This window comes from Anomaloglossus baeobatrachus, chromosome 9, assembly GCF_048569485.1.
Source record: "Anomaloglossus baeobatrachus isolate aAnoBae1 chromosome 9, aAnoBae1.hap1, whole genome shotgun sequence".
Taxonomy (NCBI): domain Eukaryota; kingdom Metazoa; phylum Chordata; class Amphibia; order Anura; family Aromobatidae; genus Anomaloglossus; species Anomaloglossus baeobatrachus.
The window spans coordinates 120,275,434-120,298,340 of NC_134361.1; the positions used below are offsets into that span (position 1 = coordinate 120,275,434).

The 22,907-nt window shown below is 43.9% G+C and overlaps 1 protein-coding gene across 8 annotated transcripts in view; it reads left to right on the top strand.

The window, feature by feature from the left end:
- Nucleotides 1-22,907, top strand: part of NLGN3 (neuroligin 3) — a 251,437-nt gene that overhangs the window by 222,866 nt on the left and 5,664 nt on the right. For 7 of the 8 annotated variants that reach the window (XM_075323977.1, XM_075323970.1, XM_075323975.1 and 4 more), the window contains 3 exons: nucleotides 14,194-14,253; nucleotides 15,391-15,540; nucleotides 22,511-22,696. In XM_075323977.1, coding sequence (XP_075180092.1) covers nucleotides 15,420-15,540; nucleotides 22,511-22,696 — 307 coding nt within the window. In that variant the 5' untranslated portion in view covers nucleotides 14,194-14,253; nucleotides 15,391-15,419. The remainder of the gene's footprint in view (nucleotides 1-14,193; nucleotides 14,254-15,390; nucleotides 15,541-22,510; nucleotides 22,697-22,907) is intronic. The other variant, XM_075323976.1, reaches the window with a different exon arrangement.

The following is a 22,907-nucleotide window of genomic DNA, read 5'->3' on the forward strand; positions in this document are numbered from 1 at the left end:
CAAGACAAGAAATGGGAAGCAGAACTATCAGTATGGGAAGGGGAGAAATCACTTGTCTTATGTGCTGCACTAATCCTGTATCCTGCTGTGTATAAAAATGCGACTCTTCAGATATTGGATTATATTCAGTCTGATGAAAAGACCTGCTATTTGTTACCATCTTATCAGTTAGCTATTACAAAACATCAACCACCTACCATCTACTGGCCAACAAGCTACATACTCGTACACTAATCACAAAAAGTTAGGGATATTTGGCTTTTGGTGAACTCTATAGAAATGGAAAAGTTCACTCTACAGTGATATTTTATCATTATAATAGGGCATTTCAGTAAAAGCATGCAATAGTGATTTCCTCATATCAAACAATTTATTGAAACAATAGCCACAACAGTGGATATACAACCCAAAAGTAAAAATCTAATATATAAAGCTGTGTGTGTGTGTGTGTGTGTGTGTATGTCCGGGATTGGCATCTGCACCGTCGCATTTACAATCACGAAATTTTGCACACTCACACGTCTGGACCCCGAGAGCATCACAGGCTATGTTGTGAGGCGAAATTTTAAACCAGCGCGTTCCAATTTATCAATCAATTTTGCCCCTATCTACATAATGGGGAAAAAGTGAAACGAAAAGTCTATCCGCACCGTCGCATTTACAATCACAAAATTTTGCACAGACACCTCATGCAAGCCAGGGAACATTGTAGACTATGTTTTGACAGGAAAATTTAACCCTGCGCTTTACAGTTACTCTTCAAAAAACATGCCTCCATTAAAGTAAATGGAGCCTGGAACTACAGGTTATTAGTAGGAGCTGTGAGTGGTTGCTATAGGAACAAAAGACATTCATAGTATGAGAAGCTTATATGTGAGGTAATAAGATGTCGGTGGGGAGACTGATAGAGAGAGAGACAGAGACAGAGAGAGACAGACAGAGAGAGAGACAGACAGGGAAAGAGACAGACAGAGACAAATGGTGAAAGAGACAGACAGAGACAGACGGGGAAAGAGACAGACCTGGAAAGAGACAAAGACTGACCTGGAAAGAGACTGACCTGGAAAGAGACAGACCTGGAAAGAGACAGACGGGGAAAGAGACAGACAGACAGACATGCAGACAGAGACAGGCAGACAGGGAAGGAGGAGACAGTCAGAGAGACAGACAAAGATAGATGGGGAAAGATACAGACCTTGATAGAGACAGACGGGGAAAGATATAGAGAAATAGAGACAGACAAGGAAAGAGACAGACAGGGATAGGCTGACATGGAAAGAGACAAACAGGAAAAGACACAGACAAAGAGACGGGAGACAGACGGGGAAAGAGACAGACCTAGGAAAGAGACAGACCTAGAAAGAGACAGATGGGGAAAGAAACAGAGAGATAGAGACAGACAAAAAAAGAGACAGACAGAGACAAGCAGACGAGGAAAGAGACAGACGGGGAAAGAGACAGACCTGGAAAAAGACAGACGGAGTACATTACTTGTCCAATTTAGTTAAATCTGTGTGGAATATCGGGGTGTTGAAATATATGTTGTGAAATGCTTCTATTAGCTTAGTTTTTGCCTTTTAATAATTACATTTCTATCTATTTGTTTTGTGGTTTTGTGTGCAGAATACATTTTTGTTAATACATTCTATTTTGTTAACAACAGTTATTAACCCGGGTGAAGCCGGGGAGTACAGCTAGTATCTCTATAAATTGTCATGTGGCCTTTAGCATCAATTGTAGCTTGACAACGACTTCTCATGCTGTTCATAAGTTGAGTGATTGTCTGCAGAAGCATGGCATCCCACTCTTCTTGAAAGGCGGCCCTCAGGTCATTGAGGTTCTGGAGTACAGAGTTACGAGCCTCTACAGCTGATTCCATAGGTTTTCTATGAGATTTAGGTCTGGAGAAAGTGCAGACAACTCTATTTGAGGTACCCCAGTCTCCAGCAGTCATTCATTTATGATGCAACCTCGCTGAGCTAGAGTATTGTTGTCCATAAAGATGAAATTAGTGTCTGTGTTGTTAATGCAGAGGCACAATGACTGGATTAATGATGTTATTCAAGTAATAGGGGCTTGTCACTCTACCATTCATTGCGGTTTTGTATTGACTAGACACACTTTTCCAAACTGTATCCACCACCACCTGGTGACAACAGTGACTGCTGCATAGCGTTCTCCATTACGTCTACAACATTGTTAGTGGACATTATTTTTGCTCAGCATGAATCGACTACCATCAGTGCACAACACTGAGCACCACTGGTCCCTTGTCCAGTGTAGATGTTCCCTGGCCCATGCAAGACAATGAAACCTGGTCAGGTACCCTTGCAGGTCATCTATCACCAAAACCATGCTGATGTAAAGGATTTCGAATGGTCTGACCTGACACTTGGGTACCTTTCACCCCCCTTAAATGTGTTGTGTTGGAGTTGTGTGGCATTCATCATCTGCTTCCAAAGGGCATTGTTCACAATGAACAGTGTGGCATGTGGCCAAAGGACGTCCACTTGTATGCCTTACTGTGACTCTTTCAGGCTCTTTGTATCTCTGTTTGAACCTGCTGATGACAATTGATGACTGTTTAAATACCAATTATAATTTTGCCCCAAAATTTGTTGGGTGATTCATGGATCAAACACGTGTTGTGAATTTTGCCATTAAAGGGAACCTGTCACCTAGAATATGCATTCTGACCTATCAGCAGACGCGAGTGTGCCCTAATTACACCTCCCTACCCATCCCTGTGTTATAAAATTGTATAATATGAAAGTAATAAAAAACGTTTTATTACCTTCATATTTCCTATTTAAATTAGAGAGCTACTAGTCACAGGGGCGGCGCCATGCCCCTGCATACTTTCCGTGGTATCGCGCCCCGGTGGGCGTGATACCATGGAGTCACATAAGCGACGTCACCGTCGCTCATTCTTTCCTGCGCGCGTTTACACTTACTATTGCGGCAGGCTTCTCTTCCGGGTTCTCCTTGTCAGTTTCAGACACGCACTGCGCATGCGCAGTACATGTCTGAATCCGGCGCGTGAACACCCGGAAAAGAAGCCTGCCACAATGCGCGCAGGATAGAATGAGCGACGGTGACGTCGCTCATGTGACTCCATGGTATCATACCCACAGGGGCGTGATACCACGGAAAGTATGCAAACATCTATCGGGTAAGGCGCCATCCATGTGGCCAGTTGCTCTCTAATTTACATTGGAAATATGAAGGTAATAAAACTTTTTTTTATTACGTTCATGTTATACAATTTTACAACAAGGATGGGTAGGGAGGTGTAATTAGGGCACACATGCGTCTGCTGATAGGTCAGAACGCATATTCTAGATGACAGGTTCCCTTTAAGCTTCTTCTTAGGCCTCTGCCACATTCATGTGAAAATCACGCACGTGCCGAGAGACACGTATTTCCCCTGCGTGTTACGTGCAGGTAAGTATGTGTCTCTGGTACGTGCGGGACTCGTGTGTTCTACGTATGCTATCCGCGATAGCACACGTAGAACCGGTAATTAACATACTCACCTGGTCCTTCCTGCTGTCCGTGGTGCTGATCCTCGGTCTCCAGCCTTCCCGTCTCCCCGCTGCTGCTGCTGCCAGGCAGTGAAGTGAATATTCTATGAGATTAATGAGCGGCGGTCGGCAGCAAGAGGCAGCAGCGGCAGAGACAGGAGGGCTGGAGAAGGTGAGTTAATGTTTTTTTTTCCCACTGACACATGTGTTTTCTCCGGCGCGTGTCACACGGGACCGCATCCACACTACACCCGAGTGGTACGGGTGCGGGCCATGTGACACCCGTGCTGCGGGAGAAAACACTGACATGTCAGCGCTTTGAAAAACGCACACACGTACAAACGCACACGGACACACGTTCCGTATGGTTTTACGTGTGTGTGCCTGCTACAATAGGGTAGCATTGCTTAACGTGTCTCCGTGCCGGCGGCACGTGTAAAAAATGACAAACACGTGCTAGCGGCACGGATGTGTGTTGCAGGCCTTAGGGGTACTTTGCACACTGCGACATCGCAGGCCGATGCTGCGATGCCGAGCGCGATAGTCCCCGCCCCCGTCGCAGCAGCGATATCCTTGTGATAGCTGCCGTAGCGAACATTATCGCTACGGCAGCTTCACATGGACTCACCTGCCCTGCGACCGTCGCTCTGGCCAGCGACCCGCCTCCTTGTTAAGGGGGCGGGTCGTGCGGCGTCATAGCGACGTCACACGCCAGGCGGCCAATCGGAGCGGAGGGGCGGAGATGAGTGGGATGTAAACATCCCGCCCATCTCCTTCCTTCCGCATATCCTACGGAAGCCGCAGTGACGCCGGTAGGAGATGTTCCTCGCTCCTGCGACTTCACACACAGCGATGTGTGCTGCCACAGGAGCGAGGAACAACATCGGACTATCGCGTCAGCGTAATCATGGATTACGCCGACGCTGCACCGATGATACGATTACGACGCTTTTGCGCTCGTTAATCGTATCATCGAGCCTTTACACACTGCGATGTCGCATGCGATGCCGGAAGTGCGTCATTTTCAATTTGACCCCACCGACATCGCACCTGCGATGTCGTAGTGTGCAAAGCCCGCCTTAGAGAAGAATTCAAATTGTCTCTTCAGGGAGAAAGGAGACAAACTCTAGTGCCACCTATTGGAAGTAGCAGCCAGACTGGTTTGTCAGGTCTCTGGAAAGAGAAAAGTTTTACTGTTAGAGAAGAGCAAGTTGTGCAAACAGAACTGAAACATTGACCAGCTGGACATGTGCATCCAAAAGTTTAGAGAAGGTCACATTATGTTCACCTGAAAAGGTTAGAGGGCATTTTAGGATCATACAGAAGTTTCACCTGAAAGCCAAGTATTCCTCATTCTTTGTGAGTAGTGCAGATATTTTTTTCCTGTAACAACATGGATTACAGATGTACATTTTTTTTAAACATCATTTCCCGTTCTGGTTCATTGACATGTGATCTTTATTCTGCGGCTCAGTACAATTAAAATGATACCAAATGTATGTCTTTTTTATGTTTTACTTCATTTGCACAGAAAAACACTTTTTAATAATTCTTTTCTATGATGGTATTAAAATAGTTTAACAGTACAAATATTGTGATACCAAAGGTGTTGTTTTTGCATGGGATTAGTTTTTTGTTGTTTTTTTAACACAATTTTTTATTATTTAGATTTGCATTTGTTTTGTTTGCTTGTTTTTTACATTTAATTTCTTTTATTTTATTTTTTACAATACTTACTAGTCCTACAATGAGATAACACAATAGAAGCTTAAGATCAGTAACTTAAGGCTTGTTTCACACTTGCATTGTGAGGCATCCGTTGCAATCCGCCGCCTTGAGGAATTATGGTAACCGTTGTAGGAATCTGTTTATTCCTCATAGGCTTCTATCAAGGGCGAATTGCAACGGATGGTCTTGCGTTGCATCCGCTCATGATTTGTTTTGTCAGTGACCATCAGTGATTGTCAGACTAAAGGAACGCATCATGTAACGTTTTTTGTTGCTGTAAAATAACGCACTCCGCAGGATTCCGTTGGGATCCGTTAAGAGGCATAATGAATGTCTATGGTGCTGGATTCTGTCGCCATGTGATTGGCGACGGATTCCAGTGCAGGATTCCGTCACGTTCTACTGATCATGCTCAGCATGTCCAGCAGAACGTTCTAAATCGTTTAAAAGCACTCCAGGTCTCTCTCTCTCTGCCTGTCTGTCAGTCTCTCTATCTGTCGGTCTCCATCTCTCTGTCGGTCTCTCTCTCTCTGTCGGTTGGTCTGTCTCTCTCTCGGTCTCCATCTCTCTGTCGGTCTCTCTGTCGGTCTTTCTCTCCCTCTCTCCCCTTTCTCATACTCACCGATCACCGGCGCGGCGCTGCACAGCTGTCACACTGCACTGGCGGCTTCTCCTGCTTTTGAAAATGCCGGCCGTTCATTATTCCATCTTGTATTCACTGCTTTCCCCACCCACCGGCGCCGTTTATTGGTTGCAGTCAGACGTGCCCCCCACGCTGAGTGACCTCTGTCTCACTGCAACCAATCACAGCAGCCGGTGGGTGGGTCTATATCGTGCAGTGCAATAAATAAATAACTAATTAAAAAAAAAAACGGCGTGTGGCCCCCCCAATTTTTATACCAGCCAAGATAAAGCCACACAGCTGAAGGCTGGTATTCTCAGGATGGGGAGCCCCACGTTATGGGGAGCCCCCTAGCCTAAAAATATCAGCCAGCAGCTGCCCGGAATTTCCACATCCATTAGATGCGAAAGTCTCGGGACTCTACCCACCTCTTCCCGAATTGCCCTGGTACGGTGGCAATCGGGGTAATAAGGAGTTAATGGCAGCCCATAGCTGCCACTAAGTCCTAGGTTAATCATGGCAAGCGTCTATGACACACCCCCCATGATTAATCTGTAGTGAAAGTAAATAAACACAAACACCGAAAAATCCTTTATTTGAAATAAAAGACAAAAAAGCACCCTCTTTTACCACTTTATTAATCCCCAAATACCCCTCCAGGTTCGGCGTAATCCACACGAGGTTGCACGACACTTTCAACTATGCTACATCGGAAGCTGACAGGAGCGGCCGTAGAACACTGCCACTCTCTGTCAGCTCCACGCAGATGTCAGCAGTGACGTCACTCAGGTGTGTACGGTGATGATGGGGGCGGTAGTGCCGGTGTGTGCGGTGATAATCGGTGCGGTAGTGCCTGCGTGTGTGCGGTGATGATGGGTGCGGTAGTGCCGGTGTATGTGCGGTGAAGATAGGGGCGGTAGTGTCGGTGTGTGCGGTGATGATATCGGTGGTACTGGCGGTGTGTGTGCAGTGATGATGGGGGCTCACTCTCTCTCAAAGAACGCAACTCGTTATTTAAGAGGAATCCGTTGCCTTTACTATCACACTATTTACAACACACCAGTCACATACATCACACAACGCATTGTGACGGATGCCGCACAACACAAGTGTGAAAGTAGCCTCAACTCAATGGGTCAGCCCAAATAAGACAGAACTTGAAAAAATGTCTGTAACCTTTACTTAGCTCTTCATAAAAGCAGCATATCCACAATTTAAACAAACACATATCCATACCTACAGTACTGAGTGGGTGTGCAGAATTGCACCTATGATACCTGTAGCCCAAGTGTCTTCACAATGCAGGAGAACACTAGCTATCTAATCACCTGGTTTCCAAAAGACCTGTATTAGTCACCCTCATACACATGCAATAAGCACTGAAAGCACTGAAAACCACAGTAAGGGTATGTGCATACGTTCAGGACTTGCAGTGTCCTGGATACGGCAGGTCCTGACCTGCGGGGCCGCGAGTCCCACCGCAGGAGAATGCAGCTGCTCGTGCCCACAATCCGGGCTCAGGCTGTGTCTCGTTTTGTTCTCCCTTCGGAGAACGCTTGCTTCTGTGGAGCTATGCGTGCACTGTTATAGCATTCACAGTATCGCCATCCATTCACTGGTGGCCTTTTTTTTTAGTAGCAGTTGTCCAACATAATCTATTATTACCCTTTGGAGCCTTTTCTAACCTCTTAATATTGCTCTTAGCGTAAGTGCACACGATAAGGACTGGACACGGTGGGGCCAAGAGACTCCTTTGCAGGAGACCACAGCTGTTCGTGCTCACGATGTGGGCTTGGACAGTTGCTATCTCTCTCTATGTTCTCCCTTCGGAGAACACTTGCATCTCTGCAGCAAAGAATTGACATGCTGTGACTCGGGAAATTGCATCGCAGGTAAGTTTTCGCTGCGGGAAAAACAACCATAGTGGGCACAGGATTTCTAGAAATCCCATCCACTGTGCTTATACTCTACAACACAGCGTTTTTGGAGGAAGCAAAAACACCCAGCATCATAAACATTGTGAAACCTGATCTTGGGCATGCAGCCTTACAGACTAGAAAGTAGTCATATACGGTATGTATTTGGTCAATCAAAAAAATAAATAAATAAAAAAACAGAAGCACAACTCAGCAGCATAGAAGTGAATTGGATCTATCTTACCACTCCTGTTGTGCCATGGACAGCTAGGGGTCTAGAATGTGTCAAAAAAACGGGCCTGTGAGGAGTGGTTCTCCAAGTGTAGGGATCCGCCATTATCCTTGTTATATCCTAATAGGGAGAGACTACAACTGTCCTAACCTCAGTTACCACCTCCCTACACATACGTTATGCCATCCCAACATAGTATGTTTGTCCAAGTAACGGACTCATCAGGGGACTTAAAATCATAAGAATGGGAGCCTATGGAGATAAAGATGGCTATTATGCTATGTATCACCAGCTGTATGTGGTGAACTAGGTAAGTTACATGCTAGTGAGCATGCTAAAGTTAGAAATGCCAGTGGTCCAGTGCTATACTCCTATACATGACATAAAGTAAAGGCTTGCACAAAAATGCCAGTAGGCAAGAAAAGTTATTCTGTTCAAGGAGCAGAGGAGTCTTAATCATGTAATTGTTTGAAAAAACTGTACAGTTTCTGTTGTTTAAAGTGTTACTATGCCTGTCAGTGACTGACCGGTAACCAAACAGAACTCACTCCGGCACCTTCTGATAGGCTGCGTTATTTGACAGGCACGGAGGCCATTATTAGACCTCTAGCTGCCCTAGAACCCATCGATACCCCTCAATTTCTCTGCGGCTGTTTCGACGGGCAGACAGAGGGAGCAATCTCTTTGCAAAAGTCTTTACATGTTGCTGCATATAAGCAATTAAACAGCTGGGACCTCACATGGCTGCTACAGAGGGAGCCCAGCTGGCTCTGGGTGTACTAATTATAATAAATAATAGGTAAAAGATTATAGCATAAAAGTAAATGAATAGGAGGCATACAAATTCTATCCCCCTCTTGATAGTCTTCTTTAAAATCAGGTTGCGATCAAGCATGTAAAAATATTTTGTTTCTTCCTTTTCCTGGGGTCAGACTATTGAATCAGTAGATTTGGGGAGTGGTGACAGAGACGTTGGCTGGTTTGTCTCTGCCTCTGGGGCACTAGAATTCTGTTTCTACTGCTCCATTTGCTTTACCATACCCCTTTTGATAAACCATTTTTTCACATGTTTGTGGAAACGTTCACAGCCAGATTCATAGGCAAGTGTTTTTTATCATCTCCATATTTAGTTTAATTTTTAAAAGGATTGATTTATAGTTCAAAAGTGATCTATCACCAGATTTCACAACAGATTCTCCATATCTTATTACATAGATCTCTTACATGTTATGAGGCTTGTGTATTTACTTTGCTAGTAAAAATACTTTGAAAATAGCCATTGGAATGGTTGTATTTGTCCTCATATTAAAATGAACAATTTTATGAGTCCATTTGTATAGTAAGAGTGATCATACAAGTCCAAATGTATTCATCCTTCAGCCACCCTGCTTGACTGACTGACTGCTGCTTGCACTGTGCAGAACCTCAGTGCCGGCGAGTGTGTATGACGTGGACGCGACATGCACACAGACTTCAGAAGACGGAGGAGCAAGATGGCCGAGACAGGAGGTGCCGGTCCCGGAGAACAGTGACGCCCACCGGGCCAACCAGCACCGCAGCGACCGGTTTAGGTGAGTATTATAAAGTGTTTTTTATGTTCTCACAGCGGCCTGCGGTCTTATATACAGCATGTTAGAATGCTGTATATAAGAGCCCACTGGTGGTGGCCGCAGCTTATAGGCCATAAAACTAGTGGCAGGTTCCCTTTAAGACTTAAAGGGGTATTCCCAACTCCAAGATCCTATCCTTAGGTGTCCATGATTATGACAACAAGCAACTAACTTACTGTGACTATCTGTGGTCTTAACCATGGATACCTAAGGTCCTGCACATGAGGTGAGCTTATAGTGAATCAGAAGAACTATACTACATTTCGAATTGGAGGTATTTGCTAATATTATTATTATTATTATTACACTTACTACATATTAGGATAGGATGTTGGAGATCCCTTTAAGCAGAAACAAGTTAGATGGACATTGAAGCGCTGTTCATCAGGACGGGTGGACGGAGACTGAGGATTTTAAAAGTAAATAGACAAGCCACATACAGCCTGAAAGATGTAAATAACGTGTGCTGTTTGTGTTCTAAAATCTGGTAACGCAGTCACTTTAAGAATATTGTGGGATAACAGGAGGTCTTTGTAGATGTATTTATGCCCGTTAGTGACTGTTTACGGAGGTCTTTGTAGATTTGTTTAATGTTTTGTGATGTTTCATTTGATTACGGCCTGTCACCAAATCAAAAGTGGACAATTTATGCCCTTATTTTATTTCTGCTGCTTCCTTGAGTATTTTATGCTTTTCTTTTTTTTTTAGTCCACCAGAGGTATGGGCACTCTTTTAGTGCTAATTGGCTCACCGGATTCTCTGCTGCTTTGCATAATTACCCTGTGAGCTACCCTCCCTTGGCAAATACCCCCCAAAATTGCACCAAATAAGAAGGCTCAGATCTCTGGAACTGTGTGATTGATATAAGAAAACTCAGGGAAGCAGCGGGAATCAGGTAAGGGCAAACAATGGCCACTTTTGACTTGGTCACTGGCCCTCTTTTAATATCACTTTATATAATTTAGAGCAGTGTCAGTCATCTTTCCCTTTTCAGCCAGAATGGCTTGATGGCTCAACACAAGGGCACAGCCATGTATTCAATGACCGAAAACAAGGTTTAAATAAAGTAGAGAAGGAAAAAGTCAAAATTATTTATACAGGAAGGCACACCACAATATATTAAAAACCCCACATACATGGACAAAACACAATTTTTGGAGATAGCGCCTCCATCAGGGAGCAATAAGAGTTGCTCATTTGTTCAGTATGGTTGGGAAGAGCATTATCCTGACGGCAGCATTGTGTCCCATCCTTGGATCACCTAATGTTCATTCACCAAGCATAAATTCACAGTATTCAATACTGAATGTGTCACAATTTGCTTGAAGCAGTAGCCAAAACAAAAAGTTTTATAACTTTAAAACTACAAGTCATAGTAATAACTAATATATTGTGTCTTCACTGCCTTGTACCACCAACTACATCTCATAGATTTTGTTGATGGCACATGACAAGCGAAACACCTGTCCTCCCTTCTCAAAAGAAAGATTTGTGTTTACTGGACATAGACCTTTCTGTATGTGGCCCCCACATGGCCCATGTTGTGTGGTTAGACCACTGAGGCCAACATAGGTGTTTTCATCATTCTTTGACTAAAGTGTAGTAATAAGATGTAAATATGTGTTTGTTTTTGTGTGTCTTTTGTTTGCTTGTCTGTATGTTGAACCTGTAGTTTTTTGTTGGAGATGAATCTATTATCCACAAGGAAGTACATAGAGTACATTTCCAGGCACCCTACTGATGGGTGCCCTTCAGCTATAAATATCTATGACAAGTATATTTCCGATCTTATATAAAATTTGTCATTACTATGAAAAATCCTGTGTTATTCACTGAGATGCTATTCTTGGCGGTTTTCACTACTTAAGAGCGAAAGTTGTTAATTTGAAGGAGTTTTCCAGGATTAAAAAAAAAGTGCCCTAGAGGAGGAAGTGTTAAAGAAATGATAATTACTTGCTCCGCTGTGTTGCTTCAGTGGTCCCCGCCATTCCTGCAGTGATGTCCTGTCTATTGCTTCACCACTGCAGCCAATCACTGGCCTCAGTGGTTACATATGAAACATCACCGTTGGGGCCAATAACTGCCTGCAGTGACCTAATGACCGATGGATTTGATGTCATCATGGCAGGACTAGCAGGACCCACTAGAAGATTTCCAGGAGAAGCACTTATTGTTTCTTCATGTTTTAACATTCACATTTTTATTAAATTGTACAAAAAAACCTTCAAAAATGTAAAAAAAAATTTAGGTTGGAGATATTGCCATTCCCAAACGTCATTTTAGTGCCACTTACTGTTGTAGGTTCTTCTATTTCTTAAGTACAAGATTCATGTGGGTATGGTTTTAATAACTGGGGTCATATACGGTAGCACTTCTTGTTTATGTTCCCTTTATATGCCCAGATCCAGTACATGAAGTGACTACACTTTTATGTCCTTCCAGTAATGTCATTTTCTACATTAGACACGCATTTTATGTGAGAACAGCCACATAAATACACACCTGTATGATAAGCATTATATAAAGTGGCTTGTGTAGTATGACACAATTCATGACATCCGGCCTTACAATATGCAAAAGATTGACCATGTAATTCTGTCTAAAAACCAACCTGCCATTGCCTCACCTTCTATAAATGCTTCTTGAGTACCCAACACATGTAGCATGCAAAATCTAGCTTAGGCAGGCCACTATGGCTGACATAGCCAAAGACGGTGCACAGCTCCTGGAGGATCTACACATACTTTATATGGACAGAAGTATTGGACACACGACTTATTAATTTAATTTGGGTGTTTCATTGAGTCTCTTTCCCACGGGTATATAAAATGCATCCCATCGATATGCAGTCTGGCAATGGCTTTTTCTAAAGAGCTCCCTGAGTGTGGTACTCTAGTTACTCTTATAGGGGTCCACCATTTCAAAAATTCAGTTCTTGAAATTTCTTCCTGCCTAAATAATTCATGATCAGTTGTGAGTGAAAGTATTTAGGAATCACAGGAACTCCACCATAAAGTGGCTGACCGCGAAATTTTACAAGGCAGGGTCTCTGAGTGCTGAGGCTCATGGTGGATGAAAGTCTCCAACACCCTGCTGACTCAATAACTGCAGAGCCCAAACCTCCTCTGACAACCGCACACAACCTGTGTGCCAGGAGCTTCATGGATTGGTTTTCCATGGCACCTGTGTGCAAGTCTTACATCACTAAGCACAAAACCAATAGTCAGGTGGAGTGCAATAAAGCACATTGCCAATGGACTCTGGAACAGTGAAAACGTGTTCTAGGGAGGGACAAATTAAATTTCTCTATCTGGCAGCCTGATGGACGAGTCTGGGTTTGACAGATGCCAGGTGAACATTACCTGTCTGACAGCATTGTCCCAGTTGTACAGTCTGGTGGAGGAGGGACAATGCTGTGGGAATCTTTTTCAGGGATCAGCCTAGGCCTCTTAGTTCCAGAGAAAGGGATTCTTAGTCCTTCAGCATGCCAAAACATTTTGGATAATTGTTTCCAACTTTATGCTATCAGTATAGGGTAGGTCCTTTTCTGTTCACCATGACTGTGTCCTAGTGCACAAAGCCAAGTCCATAAAGTCATGGTTGACCTTACCTGGCCACACAGAGCCCTGACCTCAACCCCATAGACCACCATTGGGATTGAAGATTGGAAGTCAGACCTCTCATCCTAAAAATTCTCACACACTCCAAAATCTTGTAAAAAAAACTTCTCATAAAAGTAGAAGCTGTAATAGCCGCAAAGGGAAGTGGAACGACTCAATATGAATGCCTATGGATTTAGACAGGGATATCGTAAAAGCTCGGTTAGGTGTAATGTGCACATGCACCAATAGTTTTGTCCATATAGTGTATATAAATGTATACAGATCTGTCAAAGTGAACAATTGCATTTTCATTTACATTATTGATTTTTTAACAGGGTTTAGGTGTGTTACATATAAAAAAATATTACTATACGAGTAACACACAACACAATCATTTTCTTTACCTCTGTAGCATCCAATACACACGTATGTAGAGAACCCTTTCCATATTACTCCTTAGTCAGAAAAGTGATCCCATGCCCTTTTCGGATAAAGAATGCCACATTACTACTTTTTTTCTTTCTTTGCCATGTCTGATTTATGATCTTATTAAATTCAAGTAAGATATTTCTAAAATAACTGTTTTTGGGAATTTTGCACATCAGAGATATTGTACACTTCAGATAGAAGCCATGTCACATAGCCAGGAGTCAGCACGTTCCACCTTTTTTACACTATGTTGAACAATCTGTTTTAAAGACATCAAGTTGTAAAAGTAATTACTTGATATCCTTAAAACTATTGACCTGTCCCCAAAAAAATGCCATTTTGTAGTTTTGTGCAGAACCCAGAGTATTGCAGTGTTATAGTCTGACCTTTCTATGTCAATGAACCCCTCGTTCCGAGAGCTGTCCTCCACCCCAGGGTAAGAGCTCATATTCTTTACGCTCTAGACCTGTTATCTCTTGAATTCTCTTGTTTGTTTCTATTTGTTCGGCTCGGTCTCCTGCTCTGCTCAGGACCCAGCGCTAAGAAACAGGGGGAAGAGGTATCGGATAATGACGAAGACGAGGAAGGAGGTATTTGCTGGCTGAGGCTGATGCATGGAACTTGTCATCCTCATACCTTCCTTCCATCACTCCTTCCCTCCTTCCATCCATTAGAAAAATATGTCAACAGGGTATTCATGTACTTTGATGCACTGCTCATCTCTTAAATCTCACATCTTCCCCAATTCCTCCATGACTCCCAGTTTCTATTTTTACTGAGTCCATTTGTCAAGTCAGATTTGCACCTGTTCTTTCTAGCGTTTTTTTCTGGTCCATTTAGGAATGTTCCTTTCCTTGGTAAGCTTCAGGGTTATTAACGTGCCAGTTAGAGCACTGAAGCATAGTTTACAATGGCCAATGCGCTGGGTGGAAGGCAGAAAGGGGGTCTCGTGTGGATACAGGGGATGCAGCATTCTGTTTGCAGAGCTGGCGATGAGTAGGTCCACAGATAGACAGTAAATGAAACCCATGATCCTCACCTTTTCTTTTCTTTGCATTCATTGCTGATTCCAAATCATTATTTTTGGTTTGCAATCCCCGTCAGTGAGGAGTAGGATTATTACATTTTGGGTTACTTGTCATTACTGTATTTAACCCTCTCTACTCCTTTCTTTAAACATTACATATACCTTCTTTAGATTGAGCTGAGGCGACACATTCGCCTGCTGCAGAAAAGTGCTTTTCTCTTGTCTCTTCGTGTTAATATATCCATATACTTTGCTTGATGTCCATGACTTTCTCCTGTAAATAGGGCAGTGCCATGTTTTGTTTTTTTTTTTGCTGGGAATTCATTTTACAACCTTGTGATCTTCTTTCACAGGACTGTGCCTATTCCCATAAGCTGCTGTCAGTCTCCCAGTGGTGATATCTCACGGTCACAGTCCTGGGAAAGTGCTTGTTTAGTCTTCGGCATGAAGTGCATGCTTTTCTGCTTCTGCATTCAGTGCTGTGGAAGGTGATGGTAGAGCTACAGGGGGCTATTCCCGGTGTGTGTTCACTTGGTGGTCTCTACTACATTCCCCTTTCTGTTTTGTCTAATGTACGTGAACTGAGGCTCCTTGATTATTCCTTGGTTGTTGGTATGAAAGTGTCAGCTAACCTAGGAGATATTTTGTAGTAACTCGGGAACTTGTTCATGCTCCATTATTTTTATTTCTCCCTTTACAGATATCCGGGACACGGGCGCCAAACCAGTCATGGTATACATCCACGGAGGATCCTACATGGAGGGCAGTGGAAATATGATTGATGCAAGTGTACTGGCCAGCTATGGCAATGTGATCGCCATCACCTTAAACTATCGTGTGGGAGTTCTGGGTTGGTAACCGTTTTTAACATTTATTTATCTCATCTTCATTCCATCTCGGTATCTTTTTTTTACCTTCTCTGTACCTTCTTTCCAATTATGCCTATAGCTTTATGCATATGTAATTGTTGAATAAAATACAGTAATTAATAAGTCCATTTATTTGTCATCCTCAGGGCACCATCAAAGATAATGGGCTTCCTGAAGCACTTAATATTAAAATTATGAGTTAGTAATGGGGAGCTCATTTCATTAATTTACTACCCCCTCCCAGCTTTTTCATTACAGCTTTCTGTTTTGTTTTTTTTTCAAAATTACGAGGTTGTTTTTTTTTTTTATTATTTATTCAACTTGTTAGGTGCCCTGGTGTCAAGTTAGTAATCTGTAATGTACAGCAAAAGGCTTGCCATACAGAGCGCAACTTCTAATTATGTGTTTTATCCTGGATACCCTGCTGCAAAAGTAATGACGGCTCATACTGCCTTCAGGCTACCAATGTAGCAATTCTGTGCTTCCCAAATGGGGCTATATGTTTATATTCCATCTAGCATTTCTTATTTTTCATCAAAAATTGTGTATGTCACCATTTCTTGAACAATTTCCCAACTACCAGAGGAGTCTGCAGCTGCAGAAATGAAGAGGCAGATGTCTTAGACAGCAGGACTCCCCATAGAGAAAGCAGATATGGTTTATTGCTATCTCTGCCTTCCTGATTGCTTATTACACTACAATACTTAGGGGTGCTTCACACACAGCGAGCTCACTGACGAGATCGCTGCTGAGTCACGCTTTATGTGACGCAGCAGTGACCTCATTAGCGATCTCGCTGTGTGTGACAATGAGCAGCGATCTGGCCCCTGCTGCGAGATCGCTGCTCGTTACACACAGCCCTGGTTCGTTTTCTTCAAAGGCGCTCTCCCACTGTGACACACAGATCGCTGTGTGTGACAGCGAGAGAGCGACAAATGAAGCGAGCAGGGAGCAGGAGCCGGCGTCTGACAGCTGAGGTAAGCTTGTAACCAAGATAAACATCGGGTAACCAAGGTGGTTACCCGATATTTACCTTAGTTACCAGCCTCTGCAGCTCTCACGCTGCCTGTGCTGCCGGCTCCGGCTCTCTGCACATGTAGCTGCTGTACACATCGGGTTAATTAACCCGATGTGTACAGCAGCTAGGAGAGCAAGGAGCCAGCGCTCAGTGTGCGCGGCTCCCTGCTCCCTGCACACACAGCTAAGCGGTGTGCGCTGGTAACTAATGTAAACATCGGGTAACCATACCCGATGTTTACCTTAGTTACCAGTCTCCGCAGCTTCCAGACGACGGCTCCGTGCAAGCGCAGCGTCGCTTGCACGTCGCTGGGGGCTGTTCACTGGTCGCTGGTGAGATCTGCCTGTTTGACAGCTCACCAGCGACCATGTAGCGATGCAGCAGCGATCCTGACCAGGTCAGATCGCTGGTGGGATCGCTGCTGCATCGCTAAGTGTGAAGGTACCCTTACTTTAATAGTCCCTGTGATCACTGGATAAATCTTGACTACACAGCAGGAGCCCAGAAGAGTTGCCAGAATCACAAGTTATTACCTATCTACAGAATAGGTGATAAATGGCTGATTGTCGAGCTTCAACTGATGGGGACTTCACCATTGGAAAAAACAGGGGTCCTGTGTATCCATTGTGACTGGATCAACAGGTAAACATGCACAGTGGCACTCCTTTTAAAGAGAACCTGTCAGGTGCATTATGCTCCTTGAACCATGAGCAGTTCTGGGTGCATATTGCTAATCCCTGCCTAACCGTCCCTGTATCTAGTAGCATAGACAAAGAGATCTTTAGAAAAGGTATTTATAAAGATCCTTAATGATACTCTAATGAGCGCAGGGACTAGTCTCAAGGGCGTTAGTTGCACAAGGGTTTGCTAACATCCTATTCAATGCCCATTGCTCATCGTCGTCAGCGATGATGCACGTACCTGTGTCCATTGTCACCACATCAGACTCCGTCCAGTGCGCATGATCAGAAATCCCAGCACTTCCAGTCATGTGCACTATGATGCCAGTGTATGCATCCCGGCTTCAGAGAGGTCTAGTTCACATGATAGGATGTGCCAGGACTTCTGTTCATGCGCAGTACCTGGCGTCTGATACGGTGACAACAGACACAGGTACACTCATCACCGCCAATGACGCTGGGCAATGGGCATTGAATATCATGTTACCACACCCCTGCGGGCGTGCTATAATGCTAAGAAGGCTGAATGAGCGCAGGAACTAACACCCTTGTGACTAGTCCTTGCGCTCATTAGCATATCATATAGGATCTTTAGAAATACTTTTTCTAAAGATCCCTTTATCTATGGTACTAGATACAGGGACGGTTAGGCAGAGATTAGCAATATGCACCCAGAACTGCTTGTGGTTCTGGGTGAATATTGGACCTGACAGGTTCCCTTTAAAATCTATGGGATTACAAGAGATGCCAGATTATAGTGCTCACGATATATTCTTGTGAAATGAGAGTTTATTTGGCCACAATTCCTCAAACTAATTGAAACATCACAAACTTCTTTATTTCAACAATTTCTTTGTTGATAGACACATTTCAGGGTGTTTTATCATATAAATAATATGGCAATAAGAAACATTTACATATTAAAACTACTCTGAAATAGCGCACCACCAGGATTATATGTGACTGGGCATCGGCCCTTCAATACAGAGAGAACATATATTATGTATTCATTGATTAATAAGTTACATTTATATTCTTACCAGAATATAAGATAAGACCAGGGTGTCACAGTTTTCTTCAGAAGAAGGACACAAGACTTAACTTTTCAGGAGGATTTAGGACTCACTACAAAATCTGAGTAGTCTGCTCCAGAGACTGCTAGGGCACCATGCCTCTGATCCTACATGGATATTGGGACAATAAACCTTTCACACCACTAATCAAAGCTAATTAATGATTCACTTTCTAAAGGCCCAATCACACTAAACAACTTACCAGTGATCCCAACAACGATACAACCTGATAGGGAACGCTGATAAGTGGCTAGGAGGTTGCTGGTGAGATGTCACACTAAAGGCCCCGTCACACTAAGCAACATCGCTAGCAACATCGCTGGTAACGAACAACTTTTGTGACGTTGCTAGCGATGTTGCTGTGTGTGACATCCAGCAACAACCTGGCCCCTGCTGTGAGGTCGTTGGTTGTTGCTGAATGTCCTGGGCCATTTTTTAGTTGTTGCTGTCCCGCTGTGAAGCACAGATCGCTGTGTGTGACAGCGAGACAGCAACAACTAATGTGCAGTGAGCAGGGAGCCAGCTTCTGCTGAGGCTGGTAACCAATGTAAACATCGGGTAACCAAGAAGCCCTGTCCTTGGTTACCCGATATTTACCTTTGATACCAGCCTCCTCCGCTCTCACTGTCAGTGCCGGCTCCTGCTCTGTGCACATGTAGCTGCAGCACACATCAGGTAATTAACCCGATGTGTGCTGTAACTAGGAGAGCAAGGAGCCAGCACTAAGCAGTGTGCGCTGCTCCCTGCTCTGTGCACATTTAGCTGCAGCACACATCGGGTTAATTAACCTGATGTGTGCTGTAACTAGGAGACTGGGGGCTGGTCACTGGTTGCTGGTGAGCTCACCAGCAACTCGTGTAGCCACGCTCCAGCGATCCCTGCCAGGTCAGGTTGCTGGTGGGATCACTGGAGCGTCGCAGTGTGACATCTCACCAGCAACCTCCTAGCAACTTACCAGCGATCCCTATCGTTGTTGGGATCGCTGGTAAGTTGCTTAGTGTGACTGGACCTTAAGCGATGCTCCAGTGATCCCACCAGCAACCTGACCTGGCAGGGATCGCTGGAGCGTCGCTACATGTGGAAGCATGCTGCGCTTGGTAACTAAGGTAAATATCGGGTAACCAACCCGATATTTACCTTGGTTACCAGCGCACACCGCTTAGCACTGGCTCCCTGCACACCTAGCCACAGTACACATTGGGTTAATTACCCGATGTGTACTCTGCTACGTGTGCAGGCAGCAGGGAGCCGGCTTCTGCGGACGCTGGTAACCACGGTAAACATCGGGTAACCAAGAAGCCCTTCCCTTGGTTACCCGATATTTACCTTCGTTACCAGCGTCCGCCACTCTCACACTGCCAGTGTCGGCTCCCTGTTCCCTGCACTCCTAGCCACAGTACACATCGGGTTAATTACCCGATGTGTACTCCAGCTACATGTGCAGGGAGCAGGCACTGACAGCTGAGAGCGGCGGACGCTGGTAACGAAGGTAAATATCGGGTAACCAAGGAAAGGGCTTCTTGGTTACCCGATGTTTACCGTGGTTACCAGCGTCCGCAGAAGCCGGCTCACTGCACATTTAGTTGTTGCTCTGTCGCTGTCACACACAGCGATGTGTGCTTCACAGCGGGAGAGAAACAACTAAAAAATGGTCCAGGACATTCAGCAACAACCAACGACCTCACAGCAGGGGCCAGGTTGTTGCTGGATGTCACACACAGCAACATCGCTAGCAAGTTGTGCCTCAGCAGCGATGTTGCTAGCGATGTTGCTTAGTGTGACGGTACCTTAAGCTCAGTGTTTGTTTATTTCAATGTCCTTTTATTATGCCATCCCTCTGCTCTGTTTGTGTATATATGAGTGTTTCTTCAGATATTTTGTAATACCATGCCTGAAGAAGGGACCTGAGATGTCTCGAAAGCTTGCTTTGAAACACCATTTTATTTTATTTTAGTTAGCCATTAAAAGGTATCACAACTACAAAATTATATTTTTGTTTCTCTCACTGAGAGCAAACAAACAGTTTTCTTAGCATTGTTTAGAAGATAATATTGACCCTATGTAGCCCTCTGAACAAGCTTAGAAGCTACCACACATCTCTCGACAGCAGCAGTGATCGCACTCCTTAAGCTCCTTCACAGTCGTGGGCTTCTGTAGCTGCTGTTTAATGTAGTTTGCTATGACAGAGATGTCTTTGGTTTAAGTTTGCATGCACTGGTATAGCATTCACAGCATCTCCATCCATTCATTGGTGGCCTTTTTTTAGTAGCAGTTGCCCAAAGTAATCTATTATTACCCTTTTCTAACCATTTAATATTGCTTTTACATATTCTGAGGTTTCCGGGATGGCACCTAACTATAGTACTTGGGTAATACCTGCAGGACAAATGTATTTCATCAGTAAGATATTTGTATTTTATGAATACTTATTTTATTTATTAATTTTCTCTAGATTTTTGGTGTGGTTTGACATCCAGTTGATCGTCATGGTGGTGTGCCATTTTAGTGTAGCTTTTAATAAATGATTTTTATTATATAAATGATAAATGGTCCTGATGAAGGGGTGTGTACAGCCCTGAATTGCATCAACCGACTGTAATTAAGCAGACTATTTTAATTAAAGGTGAAGAATATATTCTATTGCGAGGATGTAGTGTGGCTAAATAAACCCTCGTGTTTACAAGTTTTCATCTTTTTCTAAGGGTACGTGCCCACGATTCGAACATGCTATATCCTGGACGCAGCATGTCCTCTCAGCGGGGCCATGAGTGCTCTCCGTGGGAGACTGCAGCGGCCCATGCCCACGATCAGTGATATGACAGCTACAGACTTTTTCTCTGTTCTCCCTGCAGAGAACACTCGCGGCTCCGCAGCAATAAATTGATATGCTGTTGCTCGGGAATCCGCACCGCAGGTCAGTTTACGCTGTGGGAAAAACAAACACAGTGTGCATGGGATTTTTAGAAATCCCATCCACTGTGCTTGTTCTGTACAATGTAACGTTATGGACACAGCGAAAACACGCTGCGTCCAAAACACTGTGAACCCTGATATTGAGCACCCAGCCTAACTGCGGACCAGAGTGGATCCTGGGAGATGGCTGCCAGTGGCGGCTTCTGTTGACAGCTGATCAAGGTGTTGTGTCCTTTACATATCAGAATGGAGAAGAGAAGAGATTGAGATAGATATCCAAACCCACCCACATTTCAAATTAATAGCGTTGCCTTAAGAAGTGCTTTCTTTTGATTTTTGTAGCACTTTCTGGAAAATAGTGCTCACCTCTATTTGTTAGTCCCATAAACTTACTACCCACAGAATCTGTCATCAGGATTTTGCAGATTAAAAGTAAAGGTATGACCATAATGGTGTTGTTATATTGAATCAATAGTTGCCTTCAGTTAATAAATGGTTGTTGTTTAATCAGCATTTGAAGGTTAAGTGTAATAAGCTTTCAGTGCATTGCATCTTCAGCTCTGCCCTGGCCCCTTTGCTGCCTCTGGTGTCTGTATCTTCTTCCTCATTTTATAATTTGTGCTGTCCTAAGTTACCACAGGAGGCGTTTTTGCAGATTACTCTCCTGACAGACTTCAGAAAAATGGCACCAGTGTAGGTGTATGTACAGATTGACCTCATGGTAGTACTTAGCAAGGTGACGCCGATGGCGGTGCATGCACAGATTGAGTTCTTGACTCAGCATTGAGCCAAAATCTAAATCGGTTAATGCAACGACACTGTTTTCCTGAAGCCTGCCGGGAGATCATTCTGCACAAGTGCCGCCCGCGACTAGAACGGCATCGGTGCCAGGGTAGAGCCAAAGACCCTCCCCACAGTCCAGCCTCACAGTCCTGCCCCAATGCACCGAAAGCTTAGGAGATCAAAACTTCTAATGATGATTAAACAACAAGCAGGATGAGGATTTCTTCACTGGCGGTATCTATAGGATCAGTATAACAACGCCATTGCCATTATCGTCTTAACTTTATTTTAACATTCGTAATCCTGGTGATAGGTTCTTTAATGTATCCTCACAGATTTGTTGCAAAAATTTCTGAGATATGAAGAATCTGTCAGATATAGCTAAATGATGTTTGTAAAAATCAGATCCACATATTACATATATCACTCACTGTTTTTACTGCATATTGGCAAAACTGTAACTGCTATATATTCATCTCCACAGGATTCTTAAGCACTGGAGATCAAGCAGCTAAAGGAAATTATGGACTTCTTGATCAAATTCAGGCTCTTCGTTGGGTGAGCGAGAATGTGGCATTTTTTGGAGGTGACCCTCGCAGAATCACGGTGTTTGGCTCTGGCATTGGAGCCTCTTGTGTCAGTCTCCTCACTCTTTCTCATCACTCTGAAGGTATATTGAATTTGCAGTGATGTCCTGACATTATAGAAGGATGTGATAACTTCTTAGTTGAATAATTTATATCTGTGTCTGTAGTTCCTCCATGAACACCATCCAGTAGCCATCACACGTTACCATTGTTTCATGATTACACGGTGTAACTCCATGTCTGTATGTCTGTTCCACAAAATTGAAGGTCTTTGGATCACCTGACATTTATCCA